This window comes from Theobroma cacao, chromosome 2, assembly GCF_053813885.1.
Source record: "Theobroma cacao isolate CCN51 chromosome 2, ASM5381388v1, whole genome shotgun sequence".
Classification (NCBI taxonomy): domain Eukaryota; kingdom Viridiplantae; phylum Streptophyta; class Magnoliopsida; order Malvales; family Malvaceae; genus Theobroma; species Theobroma cacao.
In genome coordinates this window covers 10,288,610-10,306,764 of record NC_142640.1, presented here as the reverse complement: position 1 = coordinate 10,306,764, position 18,155 = coordinate 10,288,610, and the positions used below count along the sequence as shown (strand labels likewise).

Genomic DNA, 18,155 nt, shown 5'->3' with positions numbered 1-18,155 from the left:
TACAGAACCATCAAGATTCAGTTTGGTTTTGTAAATCCATTTAACTCCAATGATGTTTTTGTCAACAGGTCTGTCTACTAGAATCCATGTCCCATTCTTCCTGATCATCTGTATTTCAACATCCATGGTTGATTTCCAGTGTTCTTCTGAGTGTGCTTCCCTAAAGCTTGAAGGTTCAACTAAAGCAACATTACTTCTACTATAAATGTCTTCTAAACTCCTTGTACCTCTCACAGCTTTGTTTTCATCCTCTAAATTAGATTCATTATCTGAGTCATGTTGCAAAATCAAATCATCAGTTGTAGTGACAAAGTCAATCTTTTCTGAAGTTGCATTTGGTCGATTCCAGCTTTGACCCTCATCAAACATCACATCTTTGCTCACAAATACTTTCATCAACTTAGTATCATATAGCCAATAACCTTTGGATACCTCATTATACCCAACCAGCATTGTTATAACAGATTTAAGATCAAACTTGGTCCTCTTAGCATAATATATATAACCAAAGGTTTTCAGGTAAGAAACACTTGGTTTATGATCAAACCACTTTTTATATGAAGTTTTGCTATCCAGAACTCTGGTATACACTCTATTCAGAATGTAAATTACTGTATTCACAGCTTCTACCCAAAATGCCCTTGGCATATTCATCTAAAACAGTAAGCATCTTCCCATCTCAACTAGAGTTCTGTTCATTCTCTCAGCTTTACCATTTTGTTGAGGGCTATATGGAATAGTTAGCTCATGCTGAACTCTCAAAGATTCAAGATATTGCTCAAACTCAGTTGATGTGTACTACTTGCCATTATCAGTTCTCAAAGTCTTGACACTCTGACCTAAAAAATTCTCAAATGTAGCCTTAAACTTCTTGAAATGACTCAATGCCTTAGATTTCTGCTTTAAGAAGTATATCCAGCAATACTTTGTAAAATCATCTATAAATATTATGTAAAACCTGCTACCACTAAGTTAAGGGGTTTTCATTGGAACACTTAAATCAATGTGAACTAATTCAAGTTTTCTGGTAGCCTACCATTTCCTCTGTTTAAGAAAAGGTTACCTTGTCTGCTCTCCAAACTGACAAGCTTGACATAGCTTATCTGGTTTAGTGATTCTAGGTAAGCTATCCACTAGATTCTTTGAAGGCATAAGTGACAAAGAATTGTAGTTTACATGACCAAATCTCCTGTGCCACATTTCTAACATATCCAGTTCATTGTATAGGGCCAAATGAGCAGTATTAGCTAAATTGAAAGGATAACTATTGTTTCTCATAGTAATAGTACACAACTCATCTCCATTGGGGTCAATTACAGTACATGCTTCATCTCTAAATAATAAAGTATAACGTTCTTTTGCCAACTATCCCACACTAAACAAATTGTGATTAGCACTGAACATATAATGCACACTACTTATACACTTGCTTCCTGAAGTAGTATCAACATTGACAATACCTACCCCAAGTATATCCAGATAATTCTCATTTCCAATCTTCACCTTTGACTTAAAGCTTGTGTCAAAAGTGGTAAAAAGAGACTTATTACTAGTCAAATGATGTGAGCAAGCACTGTCCAACAACCAAATATTGGTTTTGCTTGAATCTTCCCCACTAGTTGCCATAAAAAAGACCTCTTCAGTATCATCATCTACTTGTTCAACTACAACAGCTTTTTCATTCACTTTAGAACGATTCTTACATACTTTTTCAACATGTCCTTATTGACTACAAGCCCTACATTTAACATTTGGTCTATACCAACAATACTTCTCAGTATGATATTTTTTTTTACAAAGTTGACATAGTGGAAACTCCTTTGTTTTTAATCTCTTTGCCTATTCTCTCCAGGATTCTTTCCTTTGTTTTTCTTATCAGTTGAACTACCCTTTGCACTTCTACCACTCTCATTCAAGGTTTTAGTCTTAGCTACTAAGGCAAAATCAAATGCACTTCTTTGTCTAAAAGCTCTCCTCTGTTCAAGACCCTCTAATGCATTAACTAATTTTTTAGTGTTAACTGAGTAAGATCTCTGGACTCTTTTAATGATGACACCTTAAATTCATATTTTTTAGGCAGACTAACTAACATTTTACTCACTAATCTTTCCTCAGTAATTTCCCTCTCTAGTAACCTCAATTGGTTCACTAGTCCCATCATTTTTCCAAAAAAGTCTCTAATGTTTTCATTATCCTCCATTCTAAGCATTTCAAACTTTTGAGTTACATTGAATGCTGAAATCTGCCTAGTTCTTTCACTTCTAAAAACATTCATCCTTTAAATAATCCCAAACCTGTTTAGAAGTCTTTAAATGCATAACCCAAGCAAAAATTTGAGTATGGTTTATTGTTATTTTCCACAACCCGAGCAAAAATTTCATTACATAAAGCTGAGTGTAGGTAATATAGAGCTTTATACCTCTTTGTTTTGTCTTCCTTAAATTGCCTGATCTGAGCAAGTGTCGGATTAGATCTCCTTTGAACTGGTTCATCGTCAGTTTCCACAACTTCCCAAAAAGTGAAAGCTTTGAGTATGGTTCATTGTCAGTTTCCACAACTTCCTAAAGAGTGAAAGCTTTGAGATATGACTCCATCTTCACACTCTAGAAAGAATAATTCTCTCTGGTGAACTTTGGTGGAGTAGATGAATTGAAACCGGAAGTCATGGTAAATGATTAAACTTGGACCTCTAAGATCATTTACAGCTTTAATACCATTTGAAGGAAAGATGAACTAAAGCTTTTTTGAAAAATAAAGAAAGAAATTCAAAACTGGAGAAAACCAGAGAAAGAACTAGAGAAAATTTTAGAGCCAAAAATAATTTTTGATCCGATAACACGAATCCATTTTTCAAATTTGTATTTATACTTCTAATAATAACAACATTTCCTAGATTTTAGTCTCTAGAGATTAAATCGGATCTAGGAAAGAGCTGTATAAGAAACAAGAAGCAGCTTAACAATAAATTTGAAAAAAAAATAGACATGGTTGTTGGCCTTACAACAGACACTGAGAAAAGACAATCAAAATGGCACCTAAATGGTGCACACAAGACCAACTAATAAGAAATAAACTGAAACGACAAGAGCAATACTGTTTTGAATACACCAGACTTAAAACCAAGAACAAACGACACAAGAACCTGACATTTTATATCACTAGCCTATTTAATCCAGAGACGACATCGTTTTTGCTCCAACGGTCTTCCTTCAACCTTCAAGAGTAATGCCTTCCGCCAGTTCTTCACCCAACTTGATTTTCAAATTGAGAATAACCTTTCAACAATTAGACCATTGTCTAACTTGATTCACCATGCAACCCACTCTACCAATGTTATAGAGGCTTTGCCAAAATATGGACAACTTGATTCATGGACTTCACCTACTCTTTTCTTAACGATGCATTATATATATATATATCTCAAAGCTTGAGCCAACTTGTTGTGAATCATGATCTTCGTAGCATTTCTTTGCTTCAAGTGAAGTTCCTTCAACAATCTTCTCAACCATATAGCATGGCATGTGCAAAAGGTGATTGCAACATACTTTGTCTCGTAAATGAGTTGCTTATTTGAATTTCATGAAACAAAATCACTATCATAAATTCCCATCAACCTGAAGTTGTTAGAGGATGAATTAAAAATCTCATGACCAAGAGTTCTTTTGATGTAATAAAGTACCCTTTCATTGCCATCATTTGTAATTTGTTAGGATTCTCCTTAATTGAATCAACTTTCTCTTTGTCTCTAATGGTTTTGTTGCCATCATTTGTAATTCGTTAGGATTCTCCATGATTGAATCAGCCTTCTCTTTGTCTCCAACGGTTTTGCTCCAAATTCTATGTGGTGTTAATGGACTTACAATTGAACGTGTTGAACTTCTCAAGCATCTCTTTTGCAAATCCTTCTTGTGAGATGAAAACACCTTTTCCATTTGATTTACCTGGACTCCCAAATATTAGGACATAGTCCCATGTCATTCATCTCAAACTCTTTGAATCACAGTTTTTTTAAAATCTTAAACATCTTTAATTGATTTTTTGTAAAAATAAGATCATCCATATAGATACCGAAAAAACAAGAACGGAAGCAGAAACCCCGGTTCTTATTATGAAATATAATTAAAAAAATAACTATAAGAGAAAGTATTTAGATAAAGTAAAAAGATCTTATTCAAGAATGTATTTACAAATAAAGTAAGGGGACTATTTGTTTCAATTTAAATCTTAATTTTAATCCAAGTTAATCTATATCCAAATCTAGATATAAATAATCAAATAAAAGAGTTTAAATCATATCATGCTTTTTGTGTCTAGCCTGTTGCTTTGTTTGATTTGGTCTGAGCTTCTAGAATCATAACATAATGGATATTCACACATATATTTATAACACTCCTCCTTAAATGTCCATTGTATTAAGAATATACTTCGTTAAAACTATACTAGGAAAAAAATTCTAGTGAAGGAAAAGATTACATAATTTTTTTCAAGAATCCGCCTTTGAAATACTACCTCATTAAAAACCTTACTAAGAAAAACCTAGTAGGAAAAACCTATGAAAGAAAAGAGTACAACGCATATTTTATTCCCCCTAATGACTGCATTATTTAATATATTTAAAATGACGCATTCTAATCTTTTGTACCAATTTTTCAAATGTTGTAGTAGGAAAGGATTTGATGAATAAATCTGCTAAATTGTCACTTGAACGAATTTCTTAAGCATTAATATCACCTTTTTCTTGAAGATCATGAGTGAAGAAGAATTTTGATGAAATGTGTTTTGTTCTATAGCTTTTCATATATCATTCCTTTAATTGTGCTATGCAAGTGGTATTATCATCATATAACTTTGTTGAAATTTCTTTCTTGGTTGGCAATCCACACGTTTCTCGAATATATTGAGTTATAGATCTTAATTAGACATATTCACGACTTGCCTCATGAATTATTAAAATTTCTACATGGTTAGAAAAAGTAACAAATATAGTTTGTTTATAGAAGCGCCATGAAATAGTAATACCTCCATATGCGAATAAGTAACTTGTTTGGGATCGACCTTTGTGTGGATCAGATAAATAACCTACATTGGCATAACCAATTAAATTTGATTTGAACACATTTGAGTAATATATGCCCTTATCCATTGTTCCTAAAAAATATCGAACTATATGTTTAATTCCATTCCATGTCATTGAGTTGGAGAAGCACTATATCTTGTTAATAAATTTATAACAAATGATATATCATGTCGTGTATTGCTAGTAAGATATATTAGTTCTCCGATTGCATTTAAAAATAATAATTATGGATCAAGAAGTTTTCATCATTCTCACGAGGTCGAAAAAAGTCATTTTCACTTCTAGTGACCTTACAACTATTGCTTTGTCCATGTAGAATCATTTTAGCACTTTTGCTATATAATTTGATTAATAGACAAAAATTTCATTTGTCAAGTGTTTAATTTGAAGACTCAAATAAAACGTTATTTTTCTAAGGTTTTTCATTTCAAATTCTTTCTTTAAGTAATCCACGATTTTTGATAACTTTTCAAGAGTTCAAATAATGTTTAAGTTATCAACATAAACAACAATTATTATAAATTTAGATTCGTAATTTTTTTTTTATAAAAACACATGGGCATAAAGGATCATTTTTATAGCCTTCTTTCAATAAATATTCACTAAGGCGATTATACCACATGCGTTCGGATTGCTTTAATCCATATACATATTTATTTAATTTGCTTAAATAAATTTTTTAAAATTGTGTGCTTCAGGCAATCCTTCAGGGATTTTCATATATATATATATATCAAATGAGCTACATAAATAAGTTGTAGCTACATTCATTAGATATATTTTAATATTCTCATGTATTGCCAGACTAATTAAATATAGATTGTAGTTGTATCCACTAAAAGAAAATATGTCTCTTCATAATTAATACCAAGACTTTAAGTAAAACCTTGTCGATAAGCTGTGCTTTATATTTCATAATCTCATTTTTCTCATTTCATTTCGCATAAATACCCATTTATATCTCATTAGTTTTACAACATTTGGTGTATAAACTACAAGTCTCAAAAACTTAACGTTTGATAAGTGAATTCAATTCTAATTTGATTATGTATTTTCATATTGGCCAATCATTTCTATGTCTAAATTTTTCAACAGATGTAAGTTCAAGATCCTTCTTTTATTTCATAATATTGAGTGCTACATTATATACAAAAACATCGTCAACGTCTATTTCATCCCAATTCCATCTTTTCTCGATTATGACATAATTTATTGAAAGCTCTTTATTTTCAACGATTTCAAGTACCTGAATTTCTTTTAAAATTATATCAATTATGTTAGAGATCTCTTCTAAAATTTTTGTTTCCTCTTTCTAATCATCTTGTATATTTGCTTCTCTCTTTTTCAAGGATTTTATCTTTACAACCGATTGGTTTCCCACGCTTTTGGCATGCCTTGTCTTACAAGGACATTAATTATTATAGGAGTTTTTGCAGCTAGTATATGAGATTTAGTTATTCTCTTTAAATTAGTAGATACGTCTGACAACTGATTTGCTATATTTTGTAAATGAACCATCTTTCTAATTTCAAGTTCACGTTGATTTGTGTGATGATCAAGACTAGATAATGAAAATGCATTCTAAGAAATTTCTTTTTCCAACTGCTTATTTTCTCCCCATACTGTTGAAAAAACTGTTTTATTAAAATGATAATCGACAAACCTTACCGTGAATAAATATCCAGTTAATGGTTTTAGATATTTAATTATAGATGGAGATTCATATCCAATATATATTCCTAACCTCCTATGAAAATCCATTTTTGTGCATTATGGTGGAGCAATCGGGACATATACCACACATCTAAAAATTCTTAGATGAAAAATATATGATTCTTGACCATAAAACAATTATGTAGGGAGAATTTATGATAACTCATTTTATATTATTTTATTTAACATAATGCCAGTTATTTATCTAAATTTGACTTTACATATGAAATTTTTTCATTTTTTTTATAGAAGGAGAATTCAAACTTAATTTTTGTAAAAAAGATAAATTAATTTACATATTTTAGAATCGAATAATCAAGTATGAAAATATTTATATATTTTTTAAAATCATAAATATTTTACACTTCAATATTTAGCTTATTAATAAGCATATCAATAATCTACTTAAAGATTTGTAATTTTAAAATATTTTTTTAATTTAGTCCCTTAATATCTCAATTTTGTTCAATTTAATCCCTATGATGTAGTCGAATTTTTTTTTTTGAAAATTTTTTTAATCTGTCATGTGACATTAACATGTCAACATGTCAGTGCCACGTCAGCACTGTTATGTCACTGTATAGTGCCTAGTAGCATTGTCACCTCATCACTCAATGCCATGTGACATGCCACATCATCATCTCAAATGCCACATCATCAAAATATGCCACATTAGTGATGATGTCATTGCTAACATTATCTTTTAACAATAAAATTGGATGACGTTAGAGAAATGGACTAAATTAATGTAATTTTCAAAATCAAGAGATTAAATTACTTCGATTTTGAATACAGAGACTAAATTGAATAAAATTGAAGAGTACAAAAACTGAACAAGTCTTTTGACTATTAAAAGTTTTACAAATTTAATAACTTTTCCCCTTTTTATCATAGCAAAAATGAAATCAATAGGAACCCGATTAAGTTACAAGGTCAAAAAGTCATAACTTAATGTACAAAAGGAAGAATCAATTTAAACCTCATTGATAAAGGTCACTCCCCTGGCCCTTAGAGTCATCCACAACTAAAGGCTATAAAAATCTTTCACGGTAACCACATTCGACATATTATAAAAATATTGACTCAATTAAGACGAATTAAAGCTTAATAAACCAAACTAAGGAAAAGAAAAAGAGTAAAACTTTAGTTAGATGAAATTCCTATGAGTTGTTAAGATTCTTTGAAAAATACCACAAATTTGTTACAACACTTGAAATAGGTTTTCCATATAAGTTATAAATAATGAAAATTTCTTTAAATCCCAAGATTATAGGCCATAGTTTATGGCTTAAGAAGGAAAAAAAAAAACGTCAAGATAAATCATGACCGTCCAAGCTCGATCAGAGGGCCTGCCTATAAATTCGTTCATAAGTGGTTAAGCCATTACAGATGTGTCAAAACTCCTAATGAGAAGGAGATCTTTGTCTCTGAGCAAAAGACACGTGTTTTATTCTCTTGGTTTTAAAAAGTCTATGGGAAAAAAATTCGCTTAAAATTATTTACGTGGCAGTTATTCCTCAACCCTCGCTACTGTTTAAATTTTTCCCTACGTAAGGCAGAAGAAACTGATACACTTTCCATTTTCATGAACAGATTCTCCAAATTTCTCCCTATATAAATCTTCACTCTCTTGCTTCTTTGAAAAGAAAGAGAAAGGTAGGGTTGCTTTGCAGTAACAACAGAATGCGAGGCTACACGTTCTACGCGAAGGTCTCGAGGGTTTTTCAGACATACCCTTCATTGTCTAAGCTTCTTGTTGTCTCTACCGTCGGGTATATCAAGTGATTTTGCATTTAGCATTCTTCTTTTGTGTTTTTTGTTGCTTTCCAGTTGTTTTGAGTTGTTGCATGGTTATGCTTTGGTGAATTTCTCTTTAATAGTAATATACTGAGATTCCGATGTTATAAACAAGACACACAGCCTCCCTTCAAAGTTGATAAAGGAAGCTGTTAATGTTCTGCTTTGCCTTAGTATACGTTAATGTTCTGCTTTGCTATTCGTTTCCAGTAATATTGCATTCTTGTTTGTTCTTTTATAATTATTCTTTATGACAAATGCTTGAAATTTTCTTTCTTTTGTAGTATATATTATTTTTGTGTATTCACAAGAAATTATTACTATACATATGATGAATGTATATTCTTTACTACGTATTGGTTTTGACTTGTATTCGACCGCAGTGGTGGTAGTCTACTGGCCTTCAGTGATGACAGGCCATTCCAAAGAGTGTCGAATGATGGTGGTCAGAAACCTGAATGTAACAAGAAGAAGAAGGTGGTGGTGCTCGGCACTGGTTGGGCTGCCACCAGTTTTTTGAAAAATTTGAAAAGCGATTCCTATGAAGTTCAAGTCGTGTCACCCCGCAATTATTTTGCATTTACTCCTTTGTTACCGAGTGTGACTAGCGGAACAGTAGAAGCACGCAGCGTTGTTGAGCCTATTCGCAACATTGTCAAGAAGGTATACATAAAAATTATATTGAGATAGAATTGGTTTCTGTTTTTCCCACTACAGTATTGTTAGCGTACTGAATGGCTCATGGTAATTGCTTTTCTTTTTATATCTCATGGCAGAGAGGTTACCAAATTGACTTCAAGGAAGCTGAATGTCTTAAGATCGACGCAAGCAAGAAGATACTTCATTGCAAGTCTGCTCAAGCCACCAATTTAGGAGGCAAAGAAGAATTCACCGTGGATTATGACATCTTAATCATAGCTGTGGGAGCTCAAGTAAATACATTTAATACCCCAGGTGTTTCAGAATATGCACACTTTCTCAAGGTAGTACAATATATGTAAATGTTTTTATTTACAAAATTTCTCTGCTTGATGAAGGTTAAGCCCTTGCTTTTTTTTTTTAATATACGGATCGAGAAAATATTTGTCAGAATTCTGGTTTACAGCTTAATTGGAAGCTGTTCTAAAACTATCCTAACAAAGATTGAATTCTTTTGTCATGTAGGAAGTGGAAGATGCTCAGAAGCTCCGCAACACAGTGATTGATTGTTTTGAAAGGGCAAGTCTTCCTAGTGTGAGTGATGAAGAGAGGAAGAGGATCTTGCATTTTGTTGTCGTTGGTGGTGGTCCAGTTGGTGTTGAGTTTGCTGCAGAGCTTCATGACATTGTAGTTCAGGATATATCTAAATTATATCCTTCAGTCAGTAACCTTGCAAAAATTACACTTCTTGAAGCAGGCGATCATATCTTAAACATGTAAGATATCTAGAGAGCTTTTCCAAAAAGCATCTTGTTTTTTCTAATAATTATAATCATTGTAATTTTTAGTTTTTGTTCTTTCCAATTACTCCTGTTTTCTACTTTATGAATTCAAGTATTAACAGTTAGCCTTCTGGAACTTGGCTCTGGTGAGTCATAACATCTCCTCTCATTTCAATTCCCAGGTATGACAAGAGGATTACTCAATTTGCCGAAACAAAGTTCCAAAGAGACGGTATCGATTTGAAGACAGGGTCAATGGTCACAAAAGTGTCGGAAAAGGATGTTTCCAGTAAAGATAGAGCAACTGGCCAATGTAGTACTCTCCCATATGGATTGGTTGTCTGGTCAACTGGTATTGCACCTCGTCCTGTCATATTGGACTTCATGAAGCAAATTGGACAGGTTTAAATAGTACAAAACTTTTATTTTCTTTGAACTGATCTTAACCATTGATCAGGCCATTTCTTCTTCTTCTTTTGAAGATGGTTTTAATGTTTTTTAATGTTGTGACCACAGGGTAGCAGGCGTGTTTTAGCAACAGATGAATGGCTGAGAGTCGAAGGATGTGATAATGTATATGCTCTGGGTGATTGTGCTACCATCAATCAACGCAAAGTCATGGTAAATTTATGTCTGCATGACTAGTTTGCCACTTTTTAGTTTGTTTTGCTTGCTCGATATCTTGTGTTTCAATTTCATTGTTAACTTAGCATGTAGACTTGGTCTCGCTTCAGGCCTTTAACCTCAACTTGAGCATGAATTTTAGTAGTATAATTATTTAACGATGAAAACCTTTTGTTGATGGGATGCATTATTCGTGCGTTATTATAGAGAGATCTGCTATTAAGTTCTATTATGTTGCTTGTTGTTGACAATTTACTAGGAGGATATATCGGCCATTTTTGGCCAGGCAAAAACGAATGATGCTGGTCATTTGAATAAACAAGAATTCAGAGAAGTTATAGGTGACATCACAGAGAGGTACCCTCAAGTGGAGCTTTATTTGAAGAAGAGCAAAGTGAAAAACATGGTTGCTTTACTCGACAAATATGAAGGAGAAATTGACATTGAAAAATTTGAGAAAGCTCTCTCAGAAGTGGATACTCAGATGAAAAATCTTCCTGCAACAGCTCAGGTAAGTTGGACGTTCATTTTCATTTTTCCGGAGAATTTGGTTCCATCATACAGTTTTAAACGTTAAGGTTTTTGAATACAATCTAGGTCGCTGCTCAACAAGGTGAGTACCTCGCGAAATGTTTCAATCGTATGGAGAAGTGCGAAATGTATCCTGAAGGTCCTCGCAGGTTTCGAACATCAGGCCAACACCGTTTTCATCCCTTCAGGTACAGCCTGAAATTATCTTGTTGATAGGCATTGAACATCTAAAAACCTTTCAAGCTTCAACTTCCGGCTACTTGTGCCCCTCCAGTTTGGAAGTTGAAGTGCAAAGCTTTAGGGGTCAAAAACCAGAAATTGCTGAAACGAAAAAATATGATTAAACTTATGTTGACCAATTTCAGGTATAAACATTTTGGGCAATTTGCTCCACTAGGAGGAGAACAAACTGCAGCTCAACTGCCGGGAGACTGGGTTTCGATTGGTCATAGCACCCAGTGGCTTTGGTATTCAGTCTATGCAAGGTAAATCTCATTTCAGCTTTGGTTGTTATTAGCTCATTATCAAATCCTGATGGTTGTTTCTACTCGCAGCAAGCTAGTCAGCTGGCGCACTAGGATGCTGGTGGTGTCTGACTGGTTTAGACGGTACATATTTGGAAGGGACACCAGTCGAATCTGAGACATGTTTCCATCTTTAGTTTTTCCTATATATTTAGGTCTTGATTCCTCTAAATTTAATTTGCTATCATTTTTAATTTTGTTCGTTATATATATATATATATATATTGGTATCAAATAGTGGATGTTAGTCTCGTAACAGTTTAAGAGAATCCATTCAATCCATAGTTCTTGTTCTGTTCCGGATATGGGATGTCTCATGGCTCTTTTATTGTGATAACACCTTTTCTGTTTCACTTGCAAGCATTCCATGAGATATAATATTTGTTAAGAGTAAAATACCATCACCCTTTTAAATTTTAATCAAAATTTCATACAGGTCTATAAGAATAAAAAATAGACAATTCATCTAAAAAATTATCTTTCGTTAGACATAAATTTAACTTTTAAGATTTCATTGATGTTTTCGTTAATTTACATGTGATAATATTTTTTGAACAATTTTACTTGTTATTAATTTCAAAAATTACACAATATATAAATTATAATTTTTTACTTTAAAATTTTTTTTCTATTGAAAAAATCTTTTCTCTATTTTTTTTGTTTCAAACGGTCAACGAGCGACACTCCCATCATCAGTTGACCACCTCTCGGCCGGATCTGATCATGCATGGCCAGATCTAGCCAGATCTTTGGCCATGCTCTTCTGGGTTGGGAAGCAGGGGACCACTCGACAGTGCTCCCATAGCCAGGGGAGCACTTGACGTGCTTTCTAAGTCAGGGGAGCTGATCGAGTGATCCCATGGCTTAGGAAGCACGTGACGGTGCTTCCTTGGGGAGCCAGGGAGCACCAAATCGATGCTTTCCTGACTTAGGGAGCACTGATCTGGTGTTTCTTTGAGAAAATTTGATCACGATCTGGTGTTTCTTTTGAGAAAATTTGATCGAATTGGCATTTTACGATATGATTTGAGCGCGAAGTGACCAATCAATATTCGTTGGCAGACTTAAAAAAAAAGGAGCAGTTTAAACATTAACATCTTTTAATCGTTGGAATGAAATATTCATTTTAAAAATTAATAGACTCACTTATAATTATAATTAAAATTTAAAAGCGTCTAAGTATTTTACTCTATTTCTTACAAAAAAGAATTACTGCTTTAGAGAGTGACGGATCTCACCAGCCCTTTGTTTTCCTCCTGGTATTCTAGTATCGTCGTCCCACGTATTTTGCCCCTTTTATTCTGTTGCCGGACTACTCCACGTTGGAGTACATGGGCATTTACCAAAAACAGTGATACACAATCTCTGAAAAACTAGGCACTCATACCACCATGTCAGAAAAATTGTGAATGTTACGTGATGCGTTTGTGTCCTCTTTAGACGACTCCACCTTTGTTTCTTGAATGTGATATACTCCAAAATAAAAGCATTAAGTCACAAACCTCACTAAATAGAAATAGGAAGGTTAGCACATTATTTAGGGTCATTACAGATACTATGTTTATACACCACATAAAATGAATAGATGAAGCTTGGTTAAATCTATTGGTCTCAAATGATACAAACAAATGATACACAACTTGTACAGTGAAATGCCAAAGTATGTTGCTTGAACTGTAATACAAAGGTAATGGATATTGTCACAAGCACACTACTCAGAAATCTCAAATCTATGAGGCTGACCATGCTTTTCCAATGTTGCCATGCATTTAATTCATGTTGGCAATCAGCAAACTGACAACTGATTTGTATTACAAGATATACAAATGCTATGCACAATAGGGTCCGTCTATTTGCACTACATAATTTCCATGGTTGAGGCTCGGCCTTTGACTTTGCTGGCCTCTATTTCTCATGTCAAGAGAATACCTAAAAGGAAAACAACATATCATTATCATAGTTGAAGATAAATCTTGCACACCAGTCATGTTATGGCAGTCACACCTGAAAGCATAAATCTTGCACAACAAACGCAATTTATCAATCATCTAACATAAATCACATGTTACATTACAAATTTACAGGGATGGCACCAACAACAATCTTATATGAACATGCTAAACATATACTGAAGCATTGTTAACAAAGGGGCAAAAAACCATTGGATAGCAGGACAGACATACCAGTATCAGTAGTAATGTGTGAGGGAACATCCATGACATATTCCTTCTCTTGCTTCGAGCCAAGCTCAAGTACTCCAGACAACACTAAAGAACTCTTACAGAGCTTAACCCTGGATCAAGTACATAACTACCTATGTTTTCGTTTAAAATTCTCTGTAGCAGCTATATCTGAAAGGGATGATGAATTCACCTCCTCCGAAAAAGACATTGCCAAATCCACCTTCCCCGCTTTCTTCAAAATGCAGATTAGAGATCGATATATGTAGACTGATGGATAGATCTGCCTCTGCTTCATCTCCCTGAAGAGTCTTAATGCTTCATTAATGTTCCCTGATCGGCCAAAAGTCTCAATCATTGCTCTATAAGTAAGCAAATCAGGCTCAACTCCAGTATCACTCATTTCTCTGAAAAACACTAAGCACATATCTAACCTCCCAAGCTTCCTCAAATTGTTCAATAACGTATTGTAAGTAATGATATCTGGAACCAAGCCAGCTTCCTTCATAGAGGCAAACTCATGGACCATTTCATCCACCCGACCAGCACGACCTAAGATATCCAAAATAGTATTATATGTTATCACATCAGGCTTGCATCCAAAACTCTTAATCTGATTAAATACCAAAAGAGCCTTTTCTATCTGCCAACATTCAGCAAAGGCAAGGATGATTCGGTTTATAACTGTTGTGCTACTCGGGAAAGCTAATTCCGATACTTGTTTGACAAATCTAATCAATGCTGTACAGTCATTAGACTTCACAAAAGACCTTGCAAGGTTAAGATAACAAGTTGAGCTCAAGGGTCCATGAAACACCAATAAGTCTTTGAATATCTGAAACGAAAGGTCAATCTCATTTCTTTCAGCGGCTGCAGCCAAGAGGGTATTATATGCATTGGGGATGAAGATATTTTTATCTCGCAAGGATTGCAGTAATCTGATAGCCATTGAAAGATTTCCAGCTTTGCACAGCTTGTGAACATAAGCATTACAGGTTTCCCCACTTGACTTTGGCGTGTTTTCACATGTAGCCAGAATTTGATTCAAGACTTCATCTGTTACTTCCTCTTCATCTGGGGCAGCCTGAGTTGCAAGCAATTTATAATTTCCGACGATTTTACTTACAGTGGGGTAAAGAAGGCAAATGCAAGGGAATCCAACTGGTATGGACGTAATATAGTTCTGGGATTAGAAGCATGGCCATCAATTACATGCTAAACATATAAACAATATAAGAAATTAATCAATCCAAACCACATATTTAACTCAATCCACGGGTTAAAAAAATAACAAAGAAATTTGTAGGAATGCAGCTTCTGTTTAACAAACAAAAAAAAAAAATCCAATTCCTGCCTTATGTAAATTTCTACTCAAAAGTAGACGCTATTACTTGTTGATGATAAAAAGAAATGGATGCGTTTTGACTTACATCGTGAGGATAATGCCCACGGTTACCCCAACCTGGAATCAAACTGGAATAGGAATTGAAAGTGCCTTTGCATCGAAGGAGAAGCTTGAAGCACCTTGTTGTAGCGATCATTGATATATTAAAATTTCAAAAGGAATCCATAAACAAATTTATTACTTTATTTTTCCTAAGGAATGGAGTTTCAGCAATCTTGAGGCGTTATTGAGGTTTAATGTTAGGGTTTAACGCTGGGCAAAAGGTCGCGGCGTTTGGTGCTGGGCGACAACGCCCAAAGGAAATTCATTTTTTAGTAGGAGAATTTGGTTTTCTCGGTTTTTCCCTTTTTTTTTTTTTTTCTTCTTTCTTTCCCTTTCCCTTTGTCTTTTATTATTATTTTTAATTTCCTTACATTTTCATTCCTTTTCTTCGTGAGAGTGGGGAGGACATTCTTTTTACTCCTAGTCCTGGAGAGCAGTTGGTTCAAGAAAAGTAAACAATAATTTTTGTAATATGAATGGTAAAATTATATTAAGCATAGTGTTAAAAAAATTTATAAATTATTTTAAAAATTTTAAATAATTTTTTTATTGTATTTAATTAAGTTTTTATATTTTATTTTAATCAAATAAATTCTTATGATTAATGATTGATTAATTTTCATTAGTTAAAATATCACTTGTTATTTTATATCTACATGGCACTGATATGACATTGATGTTGAGGGTAAAAAATGTCATATGATTATGTTATCATATTAAATTAGCATGTCGCATTATCTTTAATATAATATATGAATATATCATAGTATCATCAATTATAATATATTAACATATCACTCCAACGTCATACGACATATAATAATAAATAATATTTTATTAAGTTAATAATTAGTTATCAAGACTTATTTAACTTAAAATAAAAATATATAACTTATTTAATTTAAACTAAAAGTAAAAGGATTTGATTGAATATAATAAAAATATAAAGATTTTTTTAACTTTTTCTAAATAGTTTATGATCTTTTTCAGATATTATGTTATTATATTATAATATTCAATTACAAAAAAAGTTAAATTATGTAATTAGTCTTTGTATTCTATAGAAAAGGTAAATTTAGTTTCTGTATAATAATTTATATAAATTGAGTTTTTGTACTTTATCACTTTACTAATTTCAATCCCTAATTCTAATATAGTTAAATTTTACTGTTAAATATATTGATATAGCATTTTGATCAAGCTAAAATGGCATTAATTGAGGTGATGTGGCATTGATTATGTGCTAATATAACAATTGTTGGATTTATGCTGATGTGGCATTTATTGACATGGCAAAGTATTGAGTTTAACAAAAAAATAAAAGAATAAAAACACCCTAACCATAAATTGAATGAGATTAACATAAAAATTAAGAGAAAGAACAAAAAAAATTAACGATGGAAGAGATAGAATCAAAATAGGGAGAGTTATGTTTGGTTTTGAATATAGTATTGAAAATGGGGAAAATAATATGTTTTTGTTATGAACATTTTTGTAAATATTCATTTATTCTATCTATATCTAGATTTAATGTAAATTAGATTGGATTAAGATTTAATTAATCTAATCTCTAAGGGCATGCTTGGTTGAGGGAAATGGAATAGCTATTCCTCCCTCATTCTCATTCTTGAGATAAAACTGCATTTGGTTCAATGAAATGGCTATTCTTCATAATAACCATTCTAAAAGAAACCTGAATAGCCATTACCAAAGCCCCCCTTGGTAATAGCTATTCCAAATTGTTGGAAATAAGAAAAAAAGTTGATTAAACAAATATACCCTTTTACAATTTAAAAAATTACCTTATAAAAAATACTAAACCTATTTTTTTCTCTCTCTTTCTCACTCCTCTCTCTAAAGCACAAAAGACACAAAATTTTTTACTTCATTTTCAAAAAAAAAGAAATAAAAATATTTAAATATTATTTAATATATTAATATTATTTCACTATAATAAATATTATAAAGCATATTACTTAATATTATTATTTGAATATAATAAATGTACAAAGAATATTATTTAGTATTATTTAAATTTAATGAAGAATATATTTTATCTTTTAATATTAAATATTATTTAATTATAATAAAAGGTTTAATTATCTTCTAATACAAAATATTATTAAATTATAATAAAAAAATGTTTGTATTTTGGTGAAAATATTATTTAATTATAGTAAAAGTTATTTTCATTTTATTGCTCAGAATATTTTTATCTTTTAACAAAATAAATTCTTTAATTTTAATAAATAGTATTTATTTCTCATCATAGTTTTTTTTTGTTTTTTAATTAAAAAATCTTTAAATTTTAATAAAGGGTATTTTTATCATTTACCCATTATTCTTTAACTATTCTTAAAATTATTCCTGCTAACCAAATAATGAAATAAGTAATAATAGCAATTTCTATCATATTCTATTCCCATGAACCAATCTACATAATAGCTATTCTTCCTCCATTCTATTCCCTTGGAATGATTATTCTATTCCTATTCTATTCTTTCCAGTGAACCAAGCATGCCATAAGTGTTATCTTCATCTTGTAAATTCTATCAAGATAAGGGAGTTATTTGCCTATAAATAGGCCCCTTCAATTCATTTGTAAACACACTTCAATAAGATCTCTTTTCTCCCCTCTAAATACTTTCTTTCTTTTCTTGTTCTTTCAGTTATCTTTATTTGTTCTTTTAAGTTATTTTTATAACACGTTATCACCACGATTCTCTCTCATACTTAAGCTTCATAAAGTCAAAGTTCAATTTTTCTTCAGGTGATTTTTGTCTATTATCACTTCAGTATTTTGCCCAAATTTTACAAATTTATAATAAGTCAATTTTCAAT

General features: G+C 32.2%; 2 protein-coding genes across 5 annotated transcripts; one reads left to right on the top strand and one right to left on the bottom strand.

Moving 5' to 3' along the window:
- The first annotated feature begins 8,473 nt into the window (after nucleotides 1–8,473).
- On the top strand, nucleotides 8,474–11,805 carry LOC18608629 (external alternative NAD(P)H-ubiquinone oxidoreductase B4, mitochondrial-like). 3 transcript variants are annotated; one of them, XM_018115162.2, is made up of 10 exons: nucleotides 8,474–8,562; nucleotides 8,971–9,250; nucleotides 9,364–9,570; nucleotides 9,752–10,002; nucleotides 10,191–10,410; nucleotides 10,525–10,629; nucleotides 10,892–11,143; nucleotides 11,230–11,351; nucleotides 11,529–11,648; nucleotides 11,718–11,805. In XM_018115162.2, exons 1-10 carry the CDS (start codon nucleotides 8,474–8,476, stop codon nucleotides 11,803–11,805), a joined length of 1,734 nt encoding a protein of 577 aa, XP_017970651.2. The 3 variants fall into 3 exon arrangements, with proteins under 3 accessions (XP_017970651.2, XP_017970650.2, XP_088659953.1); XM_018115161.2 differs by having other exon boundaries at nucleotides 11,230–11,356; nucleotides 11,438–11,648; XM_088803827.1 differs by having other exon boundaries at nucleotides 8,474–8,571.
- A 1,376-nt stretch (nucleotides 11,806–13,181) lies between these two features.
- LOC18608628 (Tetratricopeptide repeat (TPR)-like superfamily protein) lies at nucleotides 13,182–15,638 on the bottom strand. 2 transcript variants are annotated; one of them, XM_007043419.3, is made up of 3 exons: nucleotides 15,298–15,638; nucleotides 13,871–15,050; nucleotides 13,182–13,616 (listed from the first exon to the last, which is right to left on the bottom strand). In XM_007043419.3, exons 1-2 carry the CDS (start codon nucleotides 15,406–15,408, stop codon nucleotides 13,998–14,000), a joined length of 1,164 nt encoding a protein of 387 aa, XP_007043481.3. In that variant the 5' UTR covers nucleotides 15,409–15,638; the 3' UTR covers nucleotides 13,182–13,616; nucleotides 13,871–13,997. The 2 variants fall into 2 exon arrangements, with proteins under 2 accessions (XP_007043481.3, XP_088659347.1); XM_088803221.1 differs by having other exon boundaries at nucleotides 13,871–14,951.
- Nucleotides 15,639–18,155: the final 2,517 nt, after the last annotated feature.